Source organism: Bos grunniens, chromosome 21 (assembly GCF_055505025.1).
Source record: "Bos grunniens cultivar Pamir isolate PY7600 chromosome 21, Bosgru_T2T1.0, whole genome shotgun sequence".
In the NCBI taxonomy this organism is placed as follows: domain Eukaryota; kingdom Metazoa; phylum Chordata; class Mammalia; order Artiodactyla; family Bovidae; genus Bos; species Bos grunniens.
In genome coordinates, this window is record NC_141185.1 from 24,504,843 (window position 1) to 24,529,703 (window position 24,861).

General features: G+C 37.6%; 1 protein-coding gene across 5 annotated transcripts in view; it reads right to left on the reverse strand.

The window, feature by feature from the left end:
- Positions 1 to 1,845: 1,845 nt before the first annotated feature.
- The window catches only part of BRMS1L (BRMS1 like transcriptional repressor), a 44,199-nt gene continuing 21,183 nt past the window's right edge, over positions 1,846 to 24,861 (reverse strand). For 2 of the 5 annotated variants that reach the window (XM_086363562.1, XM_086363564.1), the window contains exons 5-10: positions 13,906 to 14,002; positions 11,218 to 11,301; positions 10,461 to 10,525; positions 9,719 to 9,758; positions 7,670 to 7,796; positions 1,846 to 3,452 (exon numbers count right to left, since the gene is read on the reverse strand). In XM_086363562.1, the coding sequence (XP_086219688.1) occupies positions 3,335 to 3,452; positions 7,670 to 7,796; positions 9,719 to 9,758; positions 10,461 to 10,525; positions 11,218 to 11,301; positions 13,906 to 14,002 (531 nt within the window). In that variant the 3' untranslated portion in view covers positions 1,846 to 3,334. Of the gene's footprint in view, positions 3,453 to 7,669; positions 7,818 to 9,021; positions 9,759 to 10,460; positions 10,526 to 11,217; positions 11,302 to 13,905; positions 14,003 to 24,861 lie in introns of all 5 variants that reach the window. The other 3 variants (XM_086363561.1, XM_086363563.1, XR_015149733.1) reach the window with 2 other exon arrangements.

The window sequence follows — 24,861 nt, forward strand, 5'->3', positions numbered from 1 at the left end:
TGAAATGCCTCAATTAATCCCACCTGATCTATCAGGCATACTTCTGGCAGCTCATCCATGAAGACAATGTAAGGAACATGCGTTTTCCCTAACTCCATTCTGAGCTTGCATGTTCTTTTAAAAATACTTCAGATTTCCTCATCTTTAGCAATTAAAACAGTTTATATTCCAACTTGGCAAGAAACTACATAAATCCTAACTAGTGTATTCATTCATCCTACATCCGTTTTCCTTATAAATTCATTTTAATTCAGTTTTAGTGTACTGGACTTAGTGGATCCAAAATCAAAATCAGAAATAACAGACAACATTCTTGTTGTTCTTTTAAAATAATTATCAATTATTTAAGATTGTATATGTTTCTGTCCAGGGGTGTCTGAGTACTGAGTAACAATACATATATCAAAATGACTTTTATGTGAAAGTTTGCAATGAAAAGTACTCAGTGGCCAGTGAGAAGAAGGGACAGAAAGGAGTGTGCATTTACCATTCGCCAATTAATTTTAGTGATGAACCAGATTAGTAATGATTAGATTCTTTTAATTGGAAATGCTGGGGAGGGATACTAAACATGAAATCCTGAAGGTTGAGACAGGAAAAGTCCACATACTGATCCTAAGACAGAGGCTGATTGTAAGGTTACCAGCAGCTGCTACATCACATTTTGCAGATTCTAACAATTCCCCTAGACAGCATATTAAAAAGCAGAAACATTACTTTGCCAACAAAGATCTGTCTAGTCAAGGTTATGTTTTTTCAGTGGTCATGTATGGATGTGAAAGTTGGACTATAAAGAAAACTGAGCACCGAAGAATTGATGCTTTTGAACTGTGGAGTTGAAGAAGACTTGAGAGTCCCTTGGACTGCAAGGAGATCCAATCAGTCCATCCTAAAGGAAATCAGTCCTGAATATTCATTGGAAGGACTGATGCTGAAGCTGAAACTCCAAAACTTTGGCCACCTGATGTGAAGAACTGACTCATTTGAAAAGACCCTGATGCTGGAAAAGATTGAAGGAAGGAGGAGAAGGGTACAAAAGAGGATGAGATGGCTGGATGGCATCACCGACTCAATGGACATGAGTTTGAGTAAACTCCAGGAGTTGGTGATGAACAGGGAGGCCTGGCGTGCTGTGGTCCACGGGGTCACAAAGAGTCGGACATGACTGAGCAACTGAACTGAACTGAACAGTTCCCCTAAACTATTTGACCAGAAGTCAAATGGCAAACTGACAACAATGAAATCTATTTTATAGTACTTCAATCACAGACAAGCATATGCTTACCTGAATCTGTATCAATATTATGAATTTGTTTTATTTGATATAAACATTGAAGTTCTGAAAGTAAATGTGCTAAATCATGGTTTTTAAAATAAAGACTTTTACTTAAAATTTCAGAACTTATACAATATATTTTTATTAAAGTAGAACATATGCACATATATTTAAATTAAGTATAACTTCAGTTCAGTTCAGTCGCTCAGTCATGTCCGACTCTTTGTGACCCCATGAATCGCAGCACGCCAGGCCTCCCTGTCCATCACCAACTCCTGGAGTTCACTCAAACTCACATCCATCGAGTTAGTGATGCCATCCAGCCATCTCATCCTCTGTCGTCCCCTTTTCCTCCTGCCCCCAATGCCTCCCAGCATCAGAGTCTTTTCCAATGAGTCAACTCTTCTTAGCTGTCTTAAATATCTGCAACAGAGGTTGAAACAGAGAAGCAGTAGCATTTGTTCAACACTCCGTATCTATTAATGTAAATTGGCTCAAATCCTTCTCAGAAGTAGACAGGTTATAAATAATAAAAGAACTCATGCACAAGTCATTCAAGACACTACGAATGACACTCAAACACATCTTTTTATTATATACTAAATTTAAAAATACAAATCTTATTAAAAATGCTTATGAAACATCGTATACATAAGTACTGTCAAATACTATCAGATTATGACATTATGTACACTTGCTAAGGTTAATTAGAAACAGAACAACATTCATAACTTTGCTGATAATGAATTTCAGAAGTCAATATTTTAATTAACATTTGGCAACTTTGAAGTAGTGATCTGCACAGGAAGATGTCTGCAGAGGTAAAACAGTGAGAAAACAAACGGAAAAATGCAGATATTCCTGCCCTAAGTGTTATTAAGTAGATCTCTTCTTCATCCTCTTAAGTCTCAATATAACAGAAATTAAAGTGCATAAGACCACCAGGAATACCTGATTCAGTTGTACCCTAATACATACTACAGCCAATTGTGCTGCCATACTGAGGGCTTCGATCTCTGTACTGTTCCTGAGGTTTTAGAAGTTAATTTTGAAGGTGACTAGGGGAAGAGAGGCCAATACTTTTTAAATTGCACAAAGTGGCCTTAAAGTGTAGAAACACCAAAGATAAAAATATTAATTTGGGAATAGATTCAAGGAGATCATCCCTGTCTATTTTGCCCTAGAAATAAAATTAGGATATGAACCTAGTTTTACCTCTGGAAAATGCTTACTAAAAATCTGTTTCAAAAGATCAGACATGTACAGCAAGTACCACAATACTGTCAGTTACTGTCCACCCACTTACACACTGTATCATAAATACCAGGCATCAATACCTGCCCTCCAAAGATTCACAAGAAACACAGGAAGAAGCATGTTATTACTTGACACTAATTTTGCTAATCAACATAAAGTATGATCTGTAAAAATAGGTCACCACCATATAATCAAGGAAGAGGAGAAGGAAAGCTGCTAGTCTACAAAAGTGCTCCTTTTCGCTTTCAAGCCCAATAGCTTAATTTGGGGTAAAATAAGATTGTAAAGTAAGGCCATCAGTTATAAATAAGCTGATGAAGCCATCTATACATACTCACGTATATATGTTTAAATTTCAGTTCTGATTTAACATGAATGTGCTATTACAAACCATTTATAGGAAACATTTTATCAGGCTTATTTACAAATATATGATCAGAGAAAAGATCTTGAAAATCAAAAAAACTGCAGATAAATGTAGCCATTGCTAACACAGTTCACTAAAGGTAAGACAGATTTACATAAAAACCAAAGGAAAAAGTTTAGTAAGAAACCCCTACCATATACACCTATTGGTCATTGGATCAAAAAGGCAAATAAATGTAATGATCATGACTAAACTTTTATTACTGTCTCTTTTAATAACATATCAACATGAGGTTTACTTAGAGTACTACCTATAAATACAGTCTCTCATGATTCAATGAGAATATTAAGTTATTGAATACATTTTTTTATTCCCATGGCACATCATACTTGGTAACACTAATAAGGTAGATTTAGATAACACTTAAATCATGATTACGAATGTTTAATTGAGTATTTTCCTTTCTGTAGCTGTGAAATGTAAAGCTTAGATTTGCTTCCATCAGGCCTCTTAAACCAAACTTCATCATGGTTAATTGTTGTAATTACAGCACTAAAAAGAAAAAAAAAATATGAATGAATGAATGACAATATGCCTCCCCTACTCATTTTAGAGCACTAGCTATAAAACCAAAATAGCTGGACTGTAAGGGTAGACTCAGGTATGTAACTGTCATTTATCAGAATGCTACTAGCAGGGCATGCTGCCAAAAATACCACATTCAGCAACACAATTATCTTTCTTTTCTTAATAGAGTCGGTAAAATTTACTCTTGGAACTATTAAAAGCACATTGTCCATTTCCAACCCACCTCCAAAAGACAAAAAAATGGAGCTAAAACCACTCCTTATATGGTATTACAGGTCCAACTCATATGAATATGGTTGTAGGATATGTTCTAAATACAAATCTTAATTCCCAGTGTCAAGCATTTTTAGTACTCATACATATTTTTTTTAACAGTATTAATCTTTATATATTAGGTTGGTGCAAAGGTAATTGCAGTTTTGCATTGTTGAACTTTGCCATTTGATATTGGAATACATTCTTAAATGCAGTTATGTTATACATCATTTTTTAACGTACATTTCTCACTTTATGCTTTTTTGCTAATGACTTATTACTTGCTGTGTATTTTGTATTTATTTTAGACAAGGGAAATGATGTTAGACAAAAAGCAGATTTGGGTAATTTTTGTTATTCAAGCTCAAAATGGGACATAAAGCAGCACAGATAACTCACAACATCAATGCACCTGACTCAGGAACTGCTAACGAACCTACAGTGCAGTAGTGGCTCAAGATGTTTTGCAAAGGAGCTGAGAGCTTAAAGATGAGGAATGCAGTGGCCAGTCATCAGAAGTTGACAATGAAATTGAAAGCCATCATCGAAGCTGATCCTATTACAACTACATGAGAAGTTGTTGAAGAACTCAACATTGATCATTTAGTTCAAATTGCCAACATCTGCTGGATCATCGAAAAAGCAAGAGAGTTCCAGAAAAACATCTATTTCTGCTTTATTGACTATGCCAAGCCTTTGACTGTGTGGATCACAATAAACTGTGGAAAATTCTGAAAGAGATGGGAATACCAGACCACCTGACCTGCCTCTCAAGAAACCTGGATGCAGGTCAGGAAGCAACAGTTAGAACTGGACATGGAACAACAGACTGGTTCCAAATAGGAAATGGAGTATGTCAAGGCTGTATATTGTCACCGTGCTTATTTAACTTCTATGCAGAGTACATCATGAGAAACGCTGGGCTGGAGGAAGCATAAGCTGGAATTAAGATTGCTGGGAGAAATATCAATAACCTCAGATATGCAGATGACACCACCCTTATGGCAGAAAGTGAAGAACTAAAGAGCTTCTTGATGAAAGTGAAAGTGGAGAGTGAAAAAGTTGGCTTCAAGCTCAACATTCAGAAAACTAAGATCATGGCATCCGGTCCCATCACTTCATGGCAAGTAGATGGGGAAACAAAGGAAACAGTGTCAGACTTTATTTTTGGGGGCTCCAAAATCACTGCACATGGTGATTGCAGCCATGAAATTAAAAGCTGCTTACTCCTTGGAAGGAAAGTTATGACCAATCTAGACAGCACATTAAAAAGCAGAGACAGTACTTTGCCAACAAAGGTCCATCTAGTCAAGGCTATGGTTTTTCCAGTGGTCATGTATGGATGTGAGAGTTGGACTATAAAGAAAGCTGAGCACCGAAGAATTGATGCTTTTGAACTGTGGTGTTGGATAAGACTCTTGAAAGCCCCTTGGACTGCAAGGAGATCCAACCAGTCCATCCTAAAGGAGATCAGTCCTGGGTGTTCATTGGAAGGACTGATGTTGAAGCTGAGACTCTAATACTTAGGCCACCTGATGCGAAGAGCTGACTCATTTGAAAAGACCCTGATGCTGGGAAAGACTGAGGGCAGGGGGAGAAGGGGACAACAGAGGATAAGATGGTTGGATGGCATCAGTGACTCAACGGACATGAGTTTGAGTGAACTCCGGGAGTTGGTGATGGACACGGAGGCCTGGCATGCTGCTGTCCATGAGGTTGCAAGGAGTTGGACATGACTGAGCAACTGAACTGAACTGAACTGATGGTCATTTGGCATTTGAAGCAAACTGGAAAGGTGAAAAAGCTCAGTAAGTGAGTGCCTCACAAGCTGACTGAAAATCAAAACACTCGTTGTTTTGAAGTGATGTCTTCTTCTCTTACTCTATGCAACAATGAACCATTTCTCAATTGGATTGTGACATGCAACAGAAAGTGGATTTTATACGACAACTGGTGATGACCAGCTCAGTGGCTGGACCAAGAAGAAGCTTCAAAGCACTTCCCAAGGCCAAATTTACACCAAAAAAAGGTCCCGGTCACTGTTTGGTGGTCTGCTGCCCATCTGATCCACTATAGCTTTCTGAATCCTGACAAAACCATTAGATCTAAGAAGTATGCTCAGGAAATTGATGAGATGTATTGAAAACTGCAATGCCTGAATCCAGCATGGGTCAACAGAAAGGGTCCAATTCTTCTCCACGAAAATCCCCAAACACACGTTGCACCACCACCGTTTCAAAGTTGAACAAATTGGGATACAAAGTTTTGCCTCATCTGCCATATTCACCTAACTTCATGCCAACTGACAACCACTTCTTCATGCATCTTGACAACTTCTTGCAGGGAAAATGCTTCTACAACCAGCAGGGTGCAGAAAATGTTTTCCAAGAAATAGTTCATCACATCTCGAAGCATAGATTTTTATGCTTCAGAAATAAACTCATTTCTCGTTGGCAAAAATGTGTTGATTGTAATGGTTCCTATTTTGATTAATAAAGATGTGTTTGAACCTAGTAACAGTGATTTAAAATCCACAGTCCAAAACCACAATTACGTTTGCACCAACCTAACAGAAGTCTTTCTAAAACTATGTTTGTGTTTAATCCTCTTTTATGCTATTTTATCTTCTTTTTAGTGCTATCCTGGTGACTCAATAGTAAAGAATCCACCTGCTAATACAGGAGACACAAGTTTGATCTATGGTGCAGGAAGATCCCCTGGAGCCTTCCCCTGGAGAATGAAAGGGCAACTCACTCCAGTATTCTTGCCTGGGAAGTCCCATGGAGAAGAGGAGTCTGGCCAGCTACAGTCCATGGGGTCGCAAAGAGTCAGACACAACTTTGTGACTGAGCACAAGCATTTCCTTTTTAACCATATTTATGCTACACAGTAGTAGTTATATGTCTCAAAAGCAATAAGATAAGGCAAAGAAGCTAGGGGTACTTTATATATATATAAGCATACATATATGTGTGTGTGTATATATATATACACACCCCTAAGCATATATATATATATATATATATATATGTATGCTTCCCAGGTGGTGTTAGTGGTAAAAAAAACCCACCTGCCAATATTGGATATCTAAGAGACATGGATTCAATCCTTGGGTCAGGAAAATCCCCTGGAGGAGGGCATGGCAACCTACTCTCAGTATTTTGCCTGGAGAATCCCATGGACAGAGGAGCCTGGCAGGCTACAGTTCATGGGATCACAAAGAATCCGACACAACTGAAGCAACTAGCATGCATACACAAAGATTCTAAGTAGTAGTAGTTATATGACTCAAAAGCAATAAGATAAAGCAAAAAATCCAGGAGTATTATATATATAACCTAGTAATTAATTAGCTCAATGGACTTTTATGAGAAAAGTTTGCTCCTGAAATGAGTATTCAATATTAAATGCAAACACCTTATTTACTATTACTACCTAGAAAAAGTTATTTTTTTACTGTAGAGGATAAAAAAACTCTGAGGATTAAATAATAAACTATAAAGGAACTAAAGAAGTGATGCACATTAATATTTTCCAAAGGCCACACCAAAGAAAACTTAGAAGGCTCTATAAATAGTTATACAAACTTTATTTAAGCTCAGACAGGGTTGAATCCTTTAAAAGGCAATTTTCAGTTTTCAAGTTATACTTTAATTACCATCACTCTAAATTTTCATTAATTTTCAATTCCTTTCCCATTCTGATTGATGCAATTTTTTTTATACAAAATACTAAAATATACCCCCAAAAGTTAACATTAACACTGGTGTTCAAACATGCTAATCAAATCATATGTCAAGAAAAGAAAGAAATCCATCGCAATTATTAAGGTATTATGAATGCACCATACAAGCAGCAAAAATTTACTGACAACCACGCAGTACACTCTCATACTGAGCAGCAGTGAAACAATAAAGGCTTTTTACCTTGTAGGACATTCATCTTTTTTGTCAATACATATTGTCTGTCCACGTATATACCATTCACCGTCATAGTATAACCTTCCCTCTTCGGATCTAGCACTGTGCAGGTGTTTTTCCAGTTTCACAGGTGCTAAAGGGATCAGTTCAAAAACTGTTATATTAATAAGACATTGTCAGAAGAACAAAAGTGCAGAACACTTAAGCATTAATACCAATCCACCCATATATGTGAAAATACACTAAAAATATTTTTTTAGATAAGAAACCTATATCTAATAAAAACAAAGAGAATTTCATTTCCTACATTTTTTACATAATTCACTGTTTTTAATAGAGCTAAAAAATATATAATAAATTAATTAACTAGACAAGTGCAAGAGAGCAGATATATTATCCACTATTAATGCCAATTTTAAGTAAGATTTAAAATCTGAGTTGTCATATTTCCACTGAAAATTCCCTGATGGCTCAGACGGTAAAGAATCTGTCTGCAAAGCGGGAGACTCAGGTTCAATCCCTGGGTGGGGAAGATTCCCTGGAGAAGGGAATAGCAACCCAGTATTCTTGCCTGGAGAAATTTAATGGAAAGAGGAGCCTGGAGGGCTACAGTCCATGGGGTGCAAAGAGTCAGACACAATTGAATGACTAACACACACACTAACAATATATAATAAATCAATAACTAGACAAGTGTTAGGAGAAAAGATGCATTTTGCTTTACTAGTGCCAATTTTAAATAAGATTTAAAATCTGAGTTATCATATTTCCACTGAAAATTATATTTTTTCATATTGTCTCGCCTGACACTTTTTATTGTCTCAACTGACATTTCAAAAAAGCAAAGTTTAACATATATTCCAAGAATTTTCCAGGCCTTTGATTCTAAAAAGCAAATGTACTCAGTAGAATTTTCATTTTGAAATTCTAGAAATGGTTTGAGATTCATCAGATAAACTCATGCAGAAAAAAAAAAACAAACCATTCTTTATGGAAGCACACTGTCAAAAGCACACCATGGAATAGAAATATACTCCTCTGCATCATTCAAATGTCACCACCTCAGAAAGGTCTTCCCCAACTACTCTACCCACTCCTCAGTTAATCTTCACCACAGCTTTATATTTCCTTCATAGCAATTATTACAATTTGTCATTATCTAGTTAGTTATCTATTTACATATACATTATCATTCTGCCTCCCTCAAGGAAGTTCCAGGAGATTCAACTCTTGCACCACTGCATTCACTGACCTCAAAAAGTACCTGGTATGTAAAAGGTTTTCAGTAAGTATTCACTCATTCATTCATTCAACAAATGTTTTCTGAGCACTGTGACTGAAACAGACAGATTTCTGACCTTTGTGGAGCTTACGATTCTCTCAGGAGACAGGTAAACATGTAAACAATCAAAAAATTACAAATTGTGGTAAGTGCCATGAAGAAAACAAAGAATACACATGCTAAAGATAACAGGGGCTGGGGAGGAGACCCACTCAACAGTGTAGCCAGACTCTTAAAGGAATCCATGGCTCAAATCTATACAGTGAAAGAACGTAGAAACAGAGAAATTATTCTAGACAGTAATGTCCATCACTACTTCAGCAGTGATTTCAGGATTTTTGACGAACCCTACTGCCAGCATTCTAATCTCTCTCATAGAAAATATAGGTACAGAAGTAATTTTGCGCACAATTCTAGAGGCTTGTGGAATTGAAATTCCACAATTCCTATTCACAGGCTCTCTGAAGGCCATCCACGGACTCCAGACACCTCCCCTATAGAATTATTGAGCCCATTAAAAAACACTAAATAAATACTTTTAAGATTACTGATCCATAATTAGCAATTGTAATGCAGTTGAAGCACTAAAGAAATACATTCCATTCATAAATCTTGAAACTTTTACATGAGGCAAAGACTCCAGAAGAATTTTTCACAGTTCTGCATATAGTGTTCACTGATGAAATGAAACCAGTGAGGGGGGAGTGGTTTAGTGTGTAGATGACTTAAAAAGTCTCCAAAGAGAAGATTTGAACTCAGACAAAATGACTTACGTTCTGTTTTCACTCTATGTGGACCAAGTGTAGCCATTGCCTTAATTAAAAGAAGAAGAAGAAAGATGTCTGAGTTCAAAATCAAAGTATATTTCAATATCCATTTAATATACAATACTTACAAGCTTAATAACAAACAGTGAAATATCATCTGCTTCAATAAGTTGGTAATGTCTAAAACCATGGGAATATAAAAAGAATAAAAATTTCTTCTAGAGGTGTTATCAATACCTACTCTAAATTCTCAACTAAGAAGCTTTTGAGAATGGAAAATTTTAATAGGAAAACAAGTCTCCACTTTCAAACAAGCACAGAAAATCTTCTAACATTTCAATGTTTAATGACAAAATGCAAAAATGTACAATAAAGGTTCAAATATTCACTCACTCTCATTCATTCAACAAATACACCTGAATGCCTTCTGTGAGCCAGTACCAGGCTAAGAACTAGGCACAGAATGGTAATCCATTACTATTTTGGGGCAACCTAAATACTTTTGCATACTTTTGCATAAACTGTTAATTACATTATCACAGGAAAAAATACAATCAAACTGCTAACATGCCTCTCATAAAATACTCTTGCAATCCACAGTTATCTGTATTAGTAATGACTGCCTAGAGAGACTGTTGCAAAGTAAAGCATATTTACAATAATATTTTGATGTATTAGTGAAAAATATATACTCTTAAAAAGTAGACTACAAAAAATATACTTGAATTCCATTGCTCTTTAAACATACCTTCCTTATTGTTGTCCAGTCTTCAAGAATATCAAGATCTTGTAACATATAAACTATATACGGACGTTGAAAAGTCAAGGTCAGTTTAGCTGTAAGAATTTCAATTTTAAACTATACTTCCAAATTTCTGTTTTTCAGAAACTGGAACAATGACTTCAGACAGAAACCATCAGCATGCTGAATTCTGACTCCAAATTGTTTTTCAAAAAACTTAGTACCAGCATAAGTATGTTCTAGTACTTCAGATGTTATAACCATATTCTCTTAATCCTATGGTGTCTCTGACAGTAAGATACACCAACAACCTAATCATTGTTTTGAGGTGGGCGAGGGGGAAAGCAGGAGCCAAGGGAGGGTACCATCGGGAATGCCAAGATTGAATGTATATATTAATTTAATTTAAAAACATACCAGTTTCAGAGACATTAAAAATGTCAAAAAGTACAATTGAGAATTTAGCAATCATGCTATATAATAAACAGCTGCTTCATTTCAAAGCCCTTGTGATCTACAAACCCATATTAATTTTCAGTGTTGAGATCATGGCTAAATTTCTTATCCACTCTACCTCCCTTAATCTAAACTATACCCTTCTGCTTTCAATCATTTTTAAAAAATCATCTGTTCTTATTACAGGATCATGCAAATAAAGATAAAGCATACTAATAAAAACTACAAAGATATGCACAGTGCAAAAACGTACATTAAAACAACTAAAAAAAAAATTTAAAAACCCAGAAAATTTGAAAAAGGATATCTGACACAACAACTGGCTTCTTTTTGTCAGGACTGAAAGGATCCTTCCTCTTTTTTCTTGACTGAAGCTCATCGTTCCACAGCTCTGGCAAGTAAATAAAAATTAAGTATTATCTGATTTCTTGAGATCAAAGGAAAAAAAAGACTAATTTCATAGTAGCAAAACTGCATTGGTGGCTATGTTTATATGCTATAAATATGGGTATATACTGTAATATATATGACTATATATAATTTAATGAGCAGCTATATATTTATGAATTTTCCTCTTCTTTCATTAGAGCAAAATTCAATTTGGCACTTAATGCCTAGTAACTGATGAACATATATGTCAGGCACTTAAATATTCATCACGTGAATGGTCTCAACTAATCTTTGAAGCTACCTCTCAGGCAGACAGTCTCATGACTTCAATTATACAAAGAGACTGACTTAGAAAAGCTAAAACTGTCACCCATGGTCAGCCGACGAGTCGAACAATGGCAGGAGAGCTCAGCTCGTCTGCTCTACCTATTCTATACTGGAGAAACAGAATTTATAACAAGTAACACTATACACGTTCAAGAACCATAGGATAACCCAGTAAATCTTGCAAGGTGTAGAAAGACCTTCCCTGAAAAAGCCAATTTCACTTTGGCCTAATCTAATTATTAATAAGTATTTCCTTTTTTTGAGACAAAAACCTGCCTCCTTATAATATCCATCTTTGTGTCCTAGTTTGTGCACAACCAAGAGAAAAGACTTCTACTCCTTCTTCCACATGACAATCTTTCAAGACTTAGAGCAAAGAATATATACTGTAGCTGTCTTCCAATACTACTCTTATGTTGTAATAATATGCTTAACTATTCTTACAGTACATTATTCTTATGCCTGTTGTTCCAGTCACACTTCTATTTTATTCCTTTTCATGTGCTTCATTTTCTATATCTTTCTGAAGTACGAGTCCAAATTAAAGCAACAATCACAGCAAATTCTTTAGCAGTCTTCCTCCTTGCCCTCTCGTTCAGTTCAGTTCCGTTCAGTCGCTCAGTCATGTCCGACTCTTTGCGAGCCCATAAATCGCAGCACGCCAGGCCTCCCTGTCCATCACCAATTCCCGGAGTTCACTCACACTCATGTCCATCGAGTCAGTGATGCCATCCAGCCATCTCATCCTCCATCGTCCCCTTCTCCTCCTGCCCCCAGTCCCTCCCAGAATCAGAGTCTTTTCCAATGAGTCAGCTCTTCGCATGAGGTGGCCAAAGTACTGGAGTTTCAGCTTTAGCATCATTCCTTCCAAAGAAATCCCAGGGCTGATCTCCTTCAAAATGGACTGGTTGGATCTCCTTGCAGTCCAAGGGACTCTCAAGAGTGTTCTCCACCACCACAGTTCAAAAGCATCAATTCTTCGGCATTCAGCCTTCTTCACAGTCCAAATCTCACATCTATATGTGACCACAGGAAAAATCATAGCCTTGACTAGATGGACCTTTGTTGACAAAGTAATGTCTCTGCTTTTGAATATGCTATCTAGGTTGGTCGTAACTTTCCTTCCAAGGAGTAAGCGTCTTTTAATTTCATGGCTGCAGTCACCATCTGCAGTGATTTTGGAGCCCAGAAAAATAAAGTCTGACACTGTTTCCACTGTTTCCCCATCTATTTCCCATGAAGTGATGGGACCAGATGCCATGATCTTCGTTTTCTGAATGTTGAGCTTTAAGCCAACTTTTTCACTCTCCACTTTCACTTTCATCAAGAGGCTTTTGAGTTCCTCTTCACTTTCTGCCATAAGGGTGGTGTCATCTGCATATCTGAGGTTATTGATATTTCTCCTGGCAATCTTGATTCCAGCTAGTGTTTCTTCCAGTCCAGCGTTTCTCATGATGTACTCTGCATATAAGTTAAATAAGCAGGGTGACAATATACAGCCTTGACGTACTCCTTTTCCTATTTGGAACCAGTCTGTTGTTCCATGTCCAGTTCTAAGTGTTGCTTCCTGACCTGCATACAGATTTCTCAAGAGGCAGGTCAGGTGGTCTGGTATTCCCATCTCTTTCAGAATTTTCCACAGTTTATTGTGATCCACACAGTCAAAGGCTTTGTCATAGTCAATAAAGCAGAAATAGATGTTTTTCTGGAACTCTCTTGCTTTTTCCATGATCCAGCAGATGTTGGCAATTTGATCTCTGGTTCCTCTGCCTTTTCTAAAACCAGCTTGAACATCAGGAAGTTCACGGTTCACGTATTGCTGAAGCCTGGCTTGGAGAATTTTGAGCATTACTTTATTAGCATGTGAGATGAGTGCAATTGTGCTGTAGTTTGAGCATTCTTTGGCATTTCCTTTCTTTGGGATTGGAATGAAAATGGACCTTTTCCAGTCCTGTGGCCACTGCTGAGTTTTCCAAACTTGCTGGCATATTGAGTGCAGCACTTTCACAGCATCATCTTTCAGGATTTGAAAGAGCTCAACTGGAATTCCATCACCTCCTCTAGCTTTGTTTGTAGTGATGCTTTCTAAGACCCACTTGACTTCACATTCCAGGATGTCTGGCTCTAGATGAGTGATCACATCATCGTGATTACCTGGGTCGTGAAGATCTACGCTTCATTTATGTACCATCTGTATAGGAGACTAGATGTGAGGAGACACCTCAGTAAACCAAAGGCTTAGTGTCACTTAAACATGACATCACAGCATTCCCCTCACCTGAGGTAATATCAATGCTGTGCCGGTCCTCTTCAAGCCTTCGTATCTTCTCCTCTAACTCACTCTGTACTGTATCGTACAACAAAAGCTTTTCACTCTGAAAAAAAAAATAGATCACACATAAGTAGGAAGGAAAAAACTGTTCCATATTTAACTAACAGTACCAAATAACTCACTGTTAGAAGTATTTTAACATATGGTGCTTTTGTTTAAATTCAACTTAAAAGTTTTAATGATGAAATGTCAAATATATGAATGAACTAAAACTAGAAACTACGGAATCTAAGTATACAGAGAACTACATACAATTAAATTGTTTAAGAATATCTAAATCTGTATGTGATAAAGAGGCAAATATTTACTTCATAAAAAACTCATAGTGAGCTCCTGTAGCCCCTTTTAAATACAGGCAGGTCCCCTGTCAGCACAATGGAGAGCCTGTCCTGTAAAATGTATCATTGTAAAACAAACTATTTTTTCTCGTATCAGAACAATTCCTCACTAATACGTCAATCATATTAAAAGAGACTAATATATCATCAAGAGAAAAATTCAAGTATAAATTTTATAATTATTTCAAACAATTCAATTAAAGATAAAATCATAATATTACAGACTAATTATATCCCAATCTTGGGATATATAATTATATTCCAATTATATAGAAAGACTGAGCCACTGGCTAAGAGACAAGACAATTTACTAGTAAATCAGACTAGAATCTGGGTCCATTTGTTCTATCCCATAGTTTTTATTATAAAATACTGTATCCTTTATTTTAAAAGCCAGAGGATGAGCATCAGTGTGAGAATGAGCAATGTGTGTGTGTGCATGCGTGTGTGTGTGTGTGTATGTGTGCGTGCGCGCACATGTGCACATGTGCACTCAGTAGTGTCCAACTCTTTGCGACCCCATGGACTGTAGTCCATCAGGCTCCTCTGTTCATGGAATATTCTAGGCAAGAATACTGGAGTGGGTTGCCATTTCCCACTATAATTTTATATGACAAATAAAATCACATAGACTTATCATATAAAAGGCTGTGACAGATTGCCACCCACCTACCACATGTGTATCTCTAGTAAAGACAATAGCCTATTGGGATATAGCTAGATATAACTGTCTCATAGTAGCTACTGCTGCTGCTGCTGCTAAGTCGCTTCAGTCGTGTCCGACTCTGTGCGACCCCATAGACGGCAGCCCATCAGGCTCCGCCGTCCCTGGGATTCTCCAGGGAAGAACACTGCGGCGGGTTGCCATTTCCTTCTCCAAAGCATGAAAGTGAAAAGTGAAAGTGAAGTTGCTCAGTCGTGTCCGACTCTTAGCGACCCCATGGACTGCAGCCTACCAGGCTCCTCCAGCCATGAGATTTTCCAGGCAAGAGTAGTGGAGTGGGATAGTAGCTACTAGAATACAGTTAGTTATGATTTCTTGTGGAAGGCATAAGCCATGCCCATTTTCAGCATTCCCAGTGTCAATCATGAAGTCTTCTCTTTTGGGTTTGAAATTTAGAGTCTACATATGCTTGAAGGTTCTCCCAAGTGGTAGAGAAAAGATGGTTTTTGTAAATTTGAAGCAATCCTGGAGGTAGAGAGAAAGCAGAGCTGAAGAAAGCTAAAACTAGATCCCCTTTGAAAAATTATCTCATTACATATTACTCTCTATGCTTACTTCCTTTTACTTTCTCCTCCACTTTTGGTAAAATTTTATGGAATAGTCTAGCATTATCTACATTGTACTACAAGAACTGGGAACTGTTACATAGCAGATAAGAAGGGATAACAGGCTACAGCTACAGTCAAGATCGTGTGATGGCTAAGAATAGAGCCAGATTCTCCAACCAAAGAGGACTCTGAAAGCTAAGCAGGAGTAATAAAGCCTTTGCTTTTAAAAATATTTCAATGAAAAAATGTTTTGTAAAAATTACCATTAAAAAAAGAATATGGACTTTTAACTGGTGAATTCTCTTTGTATTCCATTGATATATTTGCCCTAGGCCAAGCAGAAATTCTGAAATAAACCTACCAGTCATTGTTTACAATTGAAAAAAAAAGGTACAATGGGACTGAAATGTTTGAAGTTTTGAAGGCATCTCTAAAAAATATTACAGGTATACTTTAAATTACACAAATAGAATTGCCTTGACTCTGTCCTCATTATTCCTTGTTCTTCTCTCCCTTATCCCCAGCCCCTCAACAGCCTTCCATAAGGAAAGAAAGTCATAAATGAAGCAGGTAAAAAGACATCGGAAAAGAAAGAGACATTCAAACTCCCTTGCTTTGGTGCCTGTAGAGGCTTCTATACTCAATAGGTAATTTAGCTTTTTTAAAGTATTATTAATTATAACTACATATTTGACTTCAAAATCCCACACCCCTCCAATCTTCACACGTATACTTAGCGAACCTGCTCACTGACCCCTTTCACCAACTGAGACCATATTCCTTCTCATCAGGGACGTGTTAGGGAATGCCAGCAAAGTGGCTCCAAGGTTCCACGTTTGCACTGGTCTCCCTCTGGCCTGGGTTCAGAATCAACTGCCTGTTGGCAGTTCCCTGATTAAGGCATCTCACAGTTTTGGACCTGGATAGCGTCTTGGGAGATTTTCAAGGACTAGCATTACCAGAGAAAGAACAAAACATATTAAAAGGCTACAGTCTTTTTTTTTTTTTTAAGTATGCTGCATTGGAATAAAAAGATAAGCAGAATAGGATTTAAAAGCCAAGAAACAGACTCCGGTTGTGGGAAATGTTACAAAAAAGGTGACTTCAAATTATTTGAAAACCAGATGACAATAAATGACAAGAGAAAAATGAGTTTAACTGTACAGAGAAAAAAAGTTGGCTTAAAACTCAACATTCAGAAAACTAAGATCATGGCATCCAGCCCCATCACTTCATGGCAAATAGATGGTAAAACAACGAAACAGTGAGAGACTTTACTTTTCAGGGCTCAAAAATCACTGCTGGTGACTGCAGCCATAAAATTAAAGGACGCTTGCTCCTTGGAAGAAAAGTTATGACCAACCTAGACAGCTTATTAAAAAGCAGAGACATTACTTTGCCAACAAAGGTCCATATAGTCAAAGCTATAGTTTTTCCAGTAGTCATGTATGGATGTGAGAGCTGGACCATAAGAAAAGTGAGCACCGAAGAATTGATGTTTTTGAACTGTGGTGTTGGAGAAGACTCTTGAGAGTCCCTTGGAGATCCAACCAGTCCATCCTAAAGGAAATCAGTCCTGAATATTTTCAGGATTTTCAGGAAGGACTGATGTTGAAGCTGAAACTCCAATATTTTGGCCACCTGATGCAAAGAGCTGACTCACTGGAAAAGACCCTGATGCTGGGCAAGATTGAAGGCAGGAGAAGGGGACAATAGAGGATGAGATGGTTGGATGGCATCACCAACTCGATGGACATGAGTTTGAGCAAGCACTGGGAGTTGGTGAGGGACAGGGAAGCCTGGCACGCTGCAGTCCATGGAGTCACAAAGAGTCGGACACAACTGAGTGACTGAACTGAACTGATACAGAGAAAAAATTCTATAACATGAGGTTCTTTGCCTTAAGTTATACAAAACAATTAATGGACTAAACAGTTAAATTTACAAAATGAAACTTAAAGAAAGTAAGGAAAGATAGTGAATGATATTGGGATGAAGAAAGCTTTTCAAAGCATAAAAATCCAAAGGACAAGTTATGTTTTGAAAAACTATTTGTGAACACAGAAATTAAAGATACATTAAAAAGCAAACAAAGGTAAGAAGAAAGCAATAAAAAATATCTGCAACATGACAAAGCCTTAAAACCATCAGATGAAATTAAACAAGCATGGATAAATCAGTAAGAAAAATCTAAATACTGTCCATGCTGCTGCTACTGCTAAGTCCCTTCAGTCATGTCTGACTCTGCGACCCCATAGACGGCAGCCCACCAGGCTCCCCCATCCCTGGGATTCTCCAGGCAAGAACACTGGAGTGGGTTGCCATTTCCTTCTCCAGTGCATGAAAGTGAAAAGTGAAAGGGAAGTCGCTCAGTCGTGTCCGACTCTTAGCAACCCCATGGACCACAGCCTACCAGGCTCCTCCATCCATGGGATTTTCCAGGCAAGAGTACTGGAGTGGGGTGCCATCGCCTTCTCTGAAATACTGTCTATACTCACTACCAAAAACAGCCAAAAGAAGAGACAGAGAGACAAATACAAGTACAAATTAAAATGTACAGTATGTAATACTATTCTTCACTTGGCAAAGTTGTTTTATTCTTTTCAATTATAATAAACAATGCCTACCAGAAAAATAAATGACCCAATCAAAAAATGGGCCAAAGAACTAAACAGACATTTCTCTAAAGAAGACATACAGATGGCTAACAAACACATGAAAAGATGCTCAACATCACTCGTTATCAGAGAAATGCAAATCAAAACCACAATGAGGTAACATCTCACGTCGGTCAGAATGGCTGCTATCAAAATGTCTACAAACAATAAATGCTGGAGAGGGTGTATGGAAAAGGGAACCCTCTTACACTGTTGGTGGGAATGCAAACTAATACAGCCACTATGGAGAACAGTGTGGAGATTCCTTAAAAAACTGAAAATAGAACTGCCATATGACTCAGCAATCCCACTGCTGGGCATACACACTGAGGACACCAGAACTGAAAGAGACACGTGTACCCCAATGTTCATCACAGCACTGTTTATAATAGCCAGGACATGGAAGCAACCTAGATGTCCCTCAGCACATGAATGGATAAGAAAGGTGTGGTACATATACACAATGGAATATTACTCAGCTATTAAAATCAACGCATTTGAATCAGTTCTAATGAGGTGGATGAAACTGGAGCCAATTATACAGAGTGAAGTAAGCCAGAAAGAAAAACACCAATACAGTATATTAACACATATATATGGAATTTAGAAAGATAGTAACAATAACCCTATATGTGAGACAGAAAAAGAGACACAGATACACAGAACAGACTTTTGGACTCTGTGGGAGAAGATGAGGGTGGGATGATTTGAGAGAATAGCACTGAAACATGTATATTACCATATGTGAAACAGACCACAAGTCCAAGTTCAATGCATGAAACAGGGCACTCAAAGCCGGTGCACTGGGACAACCCAGAGGGATGGGATGGGGAGGGAGGTGGGTGGGGGATTCAGGATGGGGGACACAGGTATACCCATAGCTGATTCATGTCAATGTATGGCAAAACCACCACAATACTGTAAAGTAATTAGCCTCCAATTAAAATTAATAAATTAATTTAAAATAAATATACAATGCCAACTGATACAGAGAATATAAACCAACTCAACAATTTAGAAAGTAACTTACAAATAAGTTTTAAGGACTTCACTGACTACATCCTTTGATCTAGTAATTACGCTGAGGATTCCATTCTAAAGAAATAACAACCTTGGCCAATGTTCCATGGAAAAGGATGTCCACAACAGCAATACTTGTAATGCATAAAACCAGGAACAAAGTAAAATCCAATAACAGAGTATTGGCTACAGAAATTATTGTACATCCATACTACTACTCTGCAGATAACAAACATTCAGAATTCAAAAAGTAGGGGAAAATTCAAAAAGCTACAGTAAAATTACAAATGAATCCAGATCATAAACTCTCTCTTCCCAAAGACATAATGAAGTAAACAGAAAACAAGTACAAAATAAATCAACAAACACTTACAGTTATCAAACAAAGGAAGGAGCACAATGCCATGCCATAACCTCCGAACATAACTAAACTGAGACAGAACCCTAAGATCTGCATTATGTACACTATACACACACAGGCACTCTGTAAAGAAAGAAGTTGAGAGGGGCGAATATTCGAAAAGTCTGAGTCATACTTCCAAATCTACAAAGAAATGAAGAAGGGTCTGGATAGGGGAAAATACATGGGAAGCCCTAAAGAGAGAAAGGCTCACCAGTGAGAAGAAAACTTCTAGAGCTCAGCAGCTGACAAGCTCTGCACCCAGGCAGATTATATTGACTCACTCCTAGATATGAATGATGGCCAAAGGTGGCTAGTTATTTGTGAAAAGCATCAAAATGAAACACAGAGAGACAAATGAACAAAAAAGAAGTATAAACAAACAGGAACAAGTCAAGATACGGAAAAAAAAAGTTTAAAACAACTGCATTTAATACCCATAAAAGGATGAGATTACACCCATGAGTGTAGGAGAATAGGAGTTGGAAAAAGTATAAAAAATGGGTAATCAGAGGACATAAGGGCTTTTGGAAATTAAATACAGAATGGAAATAAAATATTTAGTAAAAGGATTGGAAAAGAAAGTTGAATACACTCTTAAAAAGAATAAAATAAGAATGAAGGGAAAAGGTGGAGGGAACTACAATAAAAATATAATATATAAGATCTAAATACTATGTAATAATATAATATATATATGAAATATAAAAAAATTCAAAGATCAATCTTGGGGGTTCAGCAGCTAACCAGGAAGAGTTCCAAAATGAGAAAACAGAAAATAATGGAGAAGAAACAATGTAAGAAACTTCTCAGAGCAAAAGATATGTTTCCTGATATAAATGTTCCTCTGAGTATTCACATGAATGAAAAGAGAAGCACATATCACCTTGCTGTTCCATAGCATCAAGGATAAAGAAAACATCTTACAGCTATTCAGGAAGAAAACAGGTCATGTACAGAGGATCAAGATTCACAATGGTAACAGGCTTCTCAAAGCAATACTAGAGGCTAGAAGACAATGGAAAAATGCCTTCAAAATTCTGAGGAAACATCATTACTTACATCTAGAATTCCATACTCTGAAGGGTGAGTTAAAAGATGGTTCTGGACATGAAAGATGTTAAGGGTTTTAAAACATGTCCAATAAATCTTTGACATGCCTCCCTTCAAAAGCTGGACCCTAATTCCTGTCTCCCTGAAAGTGGGCAGGACTTAATGACTCATCTGTAAGGAACAGAATGTGGCAGAAATCTAGGTTATTAAAAACACTGTCACTTCTATCTTGCTCTTGTAAACCATTCACTCCCAGAGAAGCTAGTCACAAGGTCATGGGGGCCCTCAGTAAGCCTGTGGAGAGGCCTATGGGAATAAGGCTTCCAACTAACAACCAGCAACAACCTGCCAGTCTTTAAGTCAGTCACCGTAGAAGCAGTTCCTGCAGTCCCAGTCAAGCCTTCAAATAGCTGCTTCCCTGGCTGACCTCTTCACTGCAATTTCATGTGATTCCCTGAGCCAGAACCACCCAGCTAATTTGCTCCCAAGTTCCTGACCATAAAGACTGAAAAATAAAATGCTTATTACTGTGTCAAGTGACTAAATTTTGGAGTAATTTATTATAAAGCAATAGATAACCAATACAAGAAGTCTCAAACAACTAACTTCTATACACTTTTTCCCAAGAAGCTACTCAACAAAACTGAAAAAAGAAAGCAAGACTAGCAGGGAAAGAAGTAAAGGGAATTACTTTACTTGTGAAGAGATACCCATGAAGACAGAGATGCAGCTGGCATAGAAAGTATCTGAAAGATGGAGCAGAAAGGAACGGGGTCCAGGGATGGAAGACTTGCTCCCAGGATGAAGAACTCCGGAAGGAAATGGGTCTCACGGATTACCTGATGCATCTGACCATGTGGAAAATGGCACTGGGGGTTTTCATAAATCTGCTCGAGTCTCTGGGGAGAACTGATAAACAAGAGAAAACTAACAAACAATAAATGAAGCAATTAATTCCAAGGTTAAAAAAACACAGTTGTACAAGAAGGGACGTTTAAGCAAAGCATAACTCTGGGATCAGTAAAAAATAATTATTGTTACGACAAAAACAAAAATTATGACATAACAATATCAGAAGAATGAGATAAGGGGAACTATTATGGAATCCTCAGCTTTCAAAAGGTACTATCCAAAACTGGTATTATTTAGAAATGAGGCTAAACTCCAGAAGCAGTAGATAAAAGATTTACATAGACAATTGCTGCTTGCATGTAGAACACAGAGATGGGAGTGAGACCGCTGTTTTGCATTACAAGCCTGTGCTTTCAGAAATATGTACACACATTACCCAGTAAAAGCAGATTTTTAAAAGTATTTAGGGAGGGGGAATCTGGTTGAAGGCCATCCAAAGATACAAACTTCCAGTTATAAAATAAACAAGTACAACATGATTAATTAACACCACTGTGTGTTATATACAAAAGTTGTTAAGAGTAAATCCTAAAAGTTTTCATCACAAGGAAAAATTTATTTTTCTATTTTTTAATTTTGTATCTATATGAGATGATGGCTGCCCATTAAACTTATGATATCATGATGCTTATAAATTAAATCACTATGATGCACACTTTAAACTTACACAGTGCTATACGTCAATTACATCTTCATAAAACTAGAAGAAAAAAAAAATTTTTTTATTGATGGATAATTGCTTTACAGAATTTTACTATTTTCTGTCAAACCTCAACATGAGTCAGCCACAGGTATACATATATCCCCTCCCTTTTGAACCTCCCTCCCGTCTCCCTCCCCACCCCATCCCTCTAGGTTAATACAGAGCCACTGTTTGAGTTTCCTGAGCCATACAGCAAAATCCTGTTGGCTAACTATTTTACATATAGTAATGTAAGTTTCCATGTTACTCTCTTCATACATCTCACCCTCTCCTGCCCTCTCCCAATGTCCATAAGTCCATTCTCTGTTTCTCCACTGCTGCTCTGTAAATAAATTCTTCAGTACTATTTTTCTAGATTCCATATATGCATTAGAATACAATATTTATCTTCCTCTCTCTGACTCACTTCACTCTATATAATAGGTTCTTGGTTCATCCACCTCATCAGAAGTGACTCACATGCATTCCTTTTTATGGCTTAGTAATATTCCATTGTGTGTATGTACCACGACTTCTTTTTCCATTCATCTGTCAATGGACATCTTGGTTGCTTCCATGTTCTACCTATTACAAATGTACTGCTATAAACAATGGCATACATGTGTCTATTTCAGTTTTGGATATGCCTAGGAGTGGGATTGCTGGGTCATATGTTGGTTTTATTCTGATTTTATTCCTAGTTTTTTAAGGAATGTCCATACCGTCTTCCATAGTGGCTGCATCAATCTACATTCCCACCAACAGTGCAAGAGCATTCCCTTTTCTCCACACCCTCTCCAGCATTTATTGTTTGTAGACTATTTGATAGCAGCCATTCTGACCAGTGTGAGGTAGTACCTCATTGCAGTTTTGATTTGCATTTCTCTAATAATAAGCCTTTGACTGTGTGGATCACAAGAAACTGTGGAAAATTCTGAAAGAGATGGGAATGCCAGAACACCTGATCTGCCTCTTGAGAAATTTGTATGCAGGTCAGGAAGCAACACTTAGAACTGGACATGGAACAACAGACTGGTTCCAAATAGGAAAAGGAGTACGTCAAGGCTGTATATTGTCACCCTGCTTATTTAACTTATATGCAGAGTACATCATGAGAAATGCTGGGCTGGAAGAAGCACAAGCTGGTATCAAGATTGCCAGGAGAAATATCAATAGCCTCAGATATGCAGATGACACCACCCTTATGGCAGAAAGTGAAGAGGAACTCAAAAGCCTCTTGATGAAGGTGAAAAAGGAGAGTGAAAAAGTTGGCTTAAAGCTCAACATTCAGAAAACGAAGATCATGGCATCTGGTCCCATCACTTCATGGGAAATAGATGGGGAAACAGTGGAAACAGTGTCAGACTTTATTTTGGGGGGCTCCAAAATCACTGCAGATGGTGACTGCAGCCATGAAATTAAAAGATGCTTACTCCTTGGAAGAAAAGTTATGACCAACCTACATAGCATATTCAAAAGAAGAGACATTACTTTGCCAACAAAGGTCCGTCTAGTCAAGGCTATAGCTTTTTCAGTGGTCATGTATGGATGCGAGAGTTGGACTGTGAAGAAAGCTGAGCACCAGAGAATTGATGCTTTTGAACTGTGGTGGTGGAGAAGACTCTTGAGAGTCCCTTGGACTGCAAGGAGATCCAACCAGTCCATTCTGAAGGAGATCAGCCCTGGGATTTCTTTGGAAGGAATGATGCTAAAGCTGAAACTCCAGTACTTTGGCCACCTCATGCGAAGAGCTGACTCATTGGAAAAGACTCTGATGCTGGGAGGGACTGGGGGCAGGAGGAGAAGAGGACGACAGAGGATGAGATGGCTGAATGGTATCACTGACTCGATGGACGTGAGTCTGAGTGAACTCCGGGAGTTGGTGATGGACAGGGAGGCCTGGCGTGCTGCGATTCATGGGGTTGCAAAGAGTCGGACACGACTGAGCAACTGAACTGAACTGAACTGAACTGAATAATAAGCGATGTTGAGCATCTTTTCATGTGTCTGTATGTCTTCTTTGGAGAAATGACTGTTTAGGCCTTTTTCCCACTTCATGATTGGGTTGTTTGTTTTTCTGGCATTGAGTTGTACAAGCTGCTTGTATATTTTGGAAATTAATCCTTTGTCCGTTGTTTCATTTGCTATTATTTTCTCCCATTCTGAGGGTTGTCTTTTCACCTTGCTTATAATTTCCTTTGCTATGCAAAAGCTTTTAAGTTTAATTAGGTCCCACTTGTTTACTTTTGTTTTATTTCCATTACTCTAGGAGGTGGGTCATAGAGGATCTTGCTTTATGTAGAGTTTTCTACCTATGTTTTCTTCTAAAAGTTTTATAGTTTCTTGTCTTACATTTAGGTCTTTAATCCATTTTGAGTTTATCTTTGTATATGGTGTTAAGAAGTGTTCTAATTTCACTCTTTTGCATGCAGCTATCCAGTTTTCCCAGCACCATTTATCAAAGAGGCGGTCTTTGCCCCATTGTATATTCTTGCCTCCTTTGTCAAAAATAAGGTACCCATAGGTTCATGGGTTTTTTTCTGGGTTTTCTATCTTGTTCCATTGGTC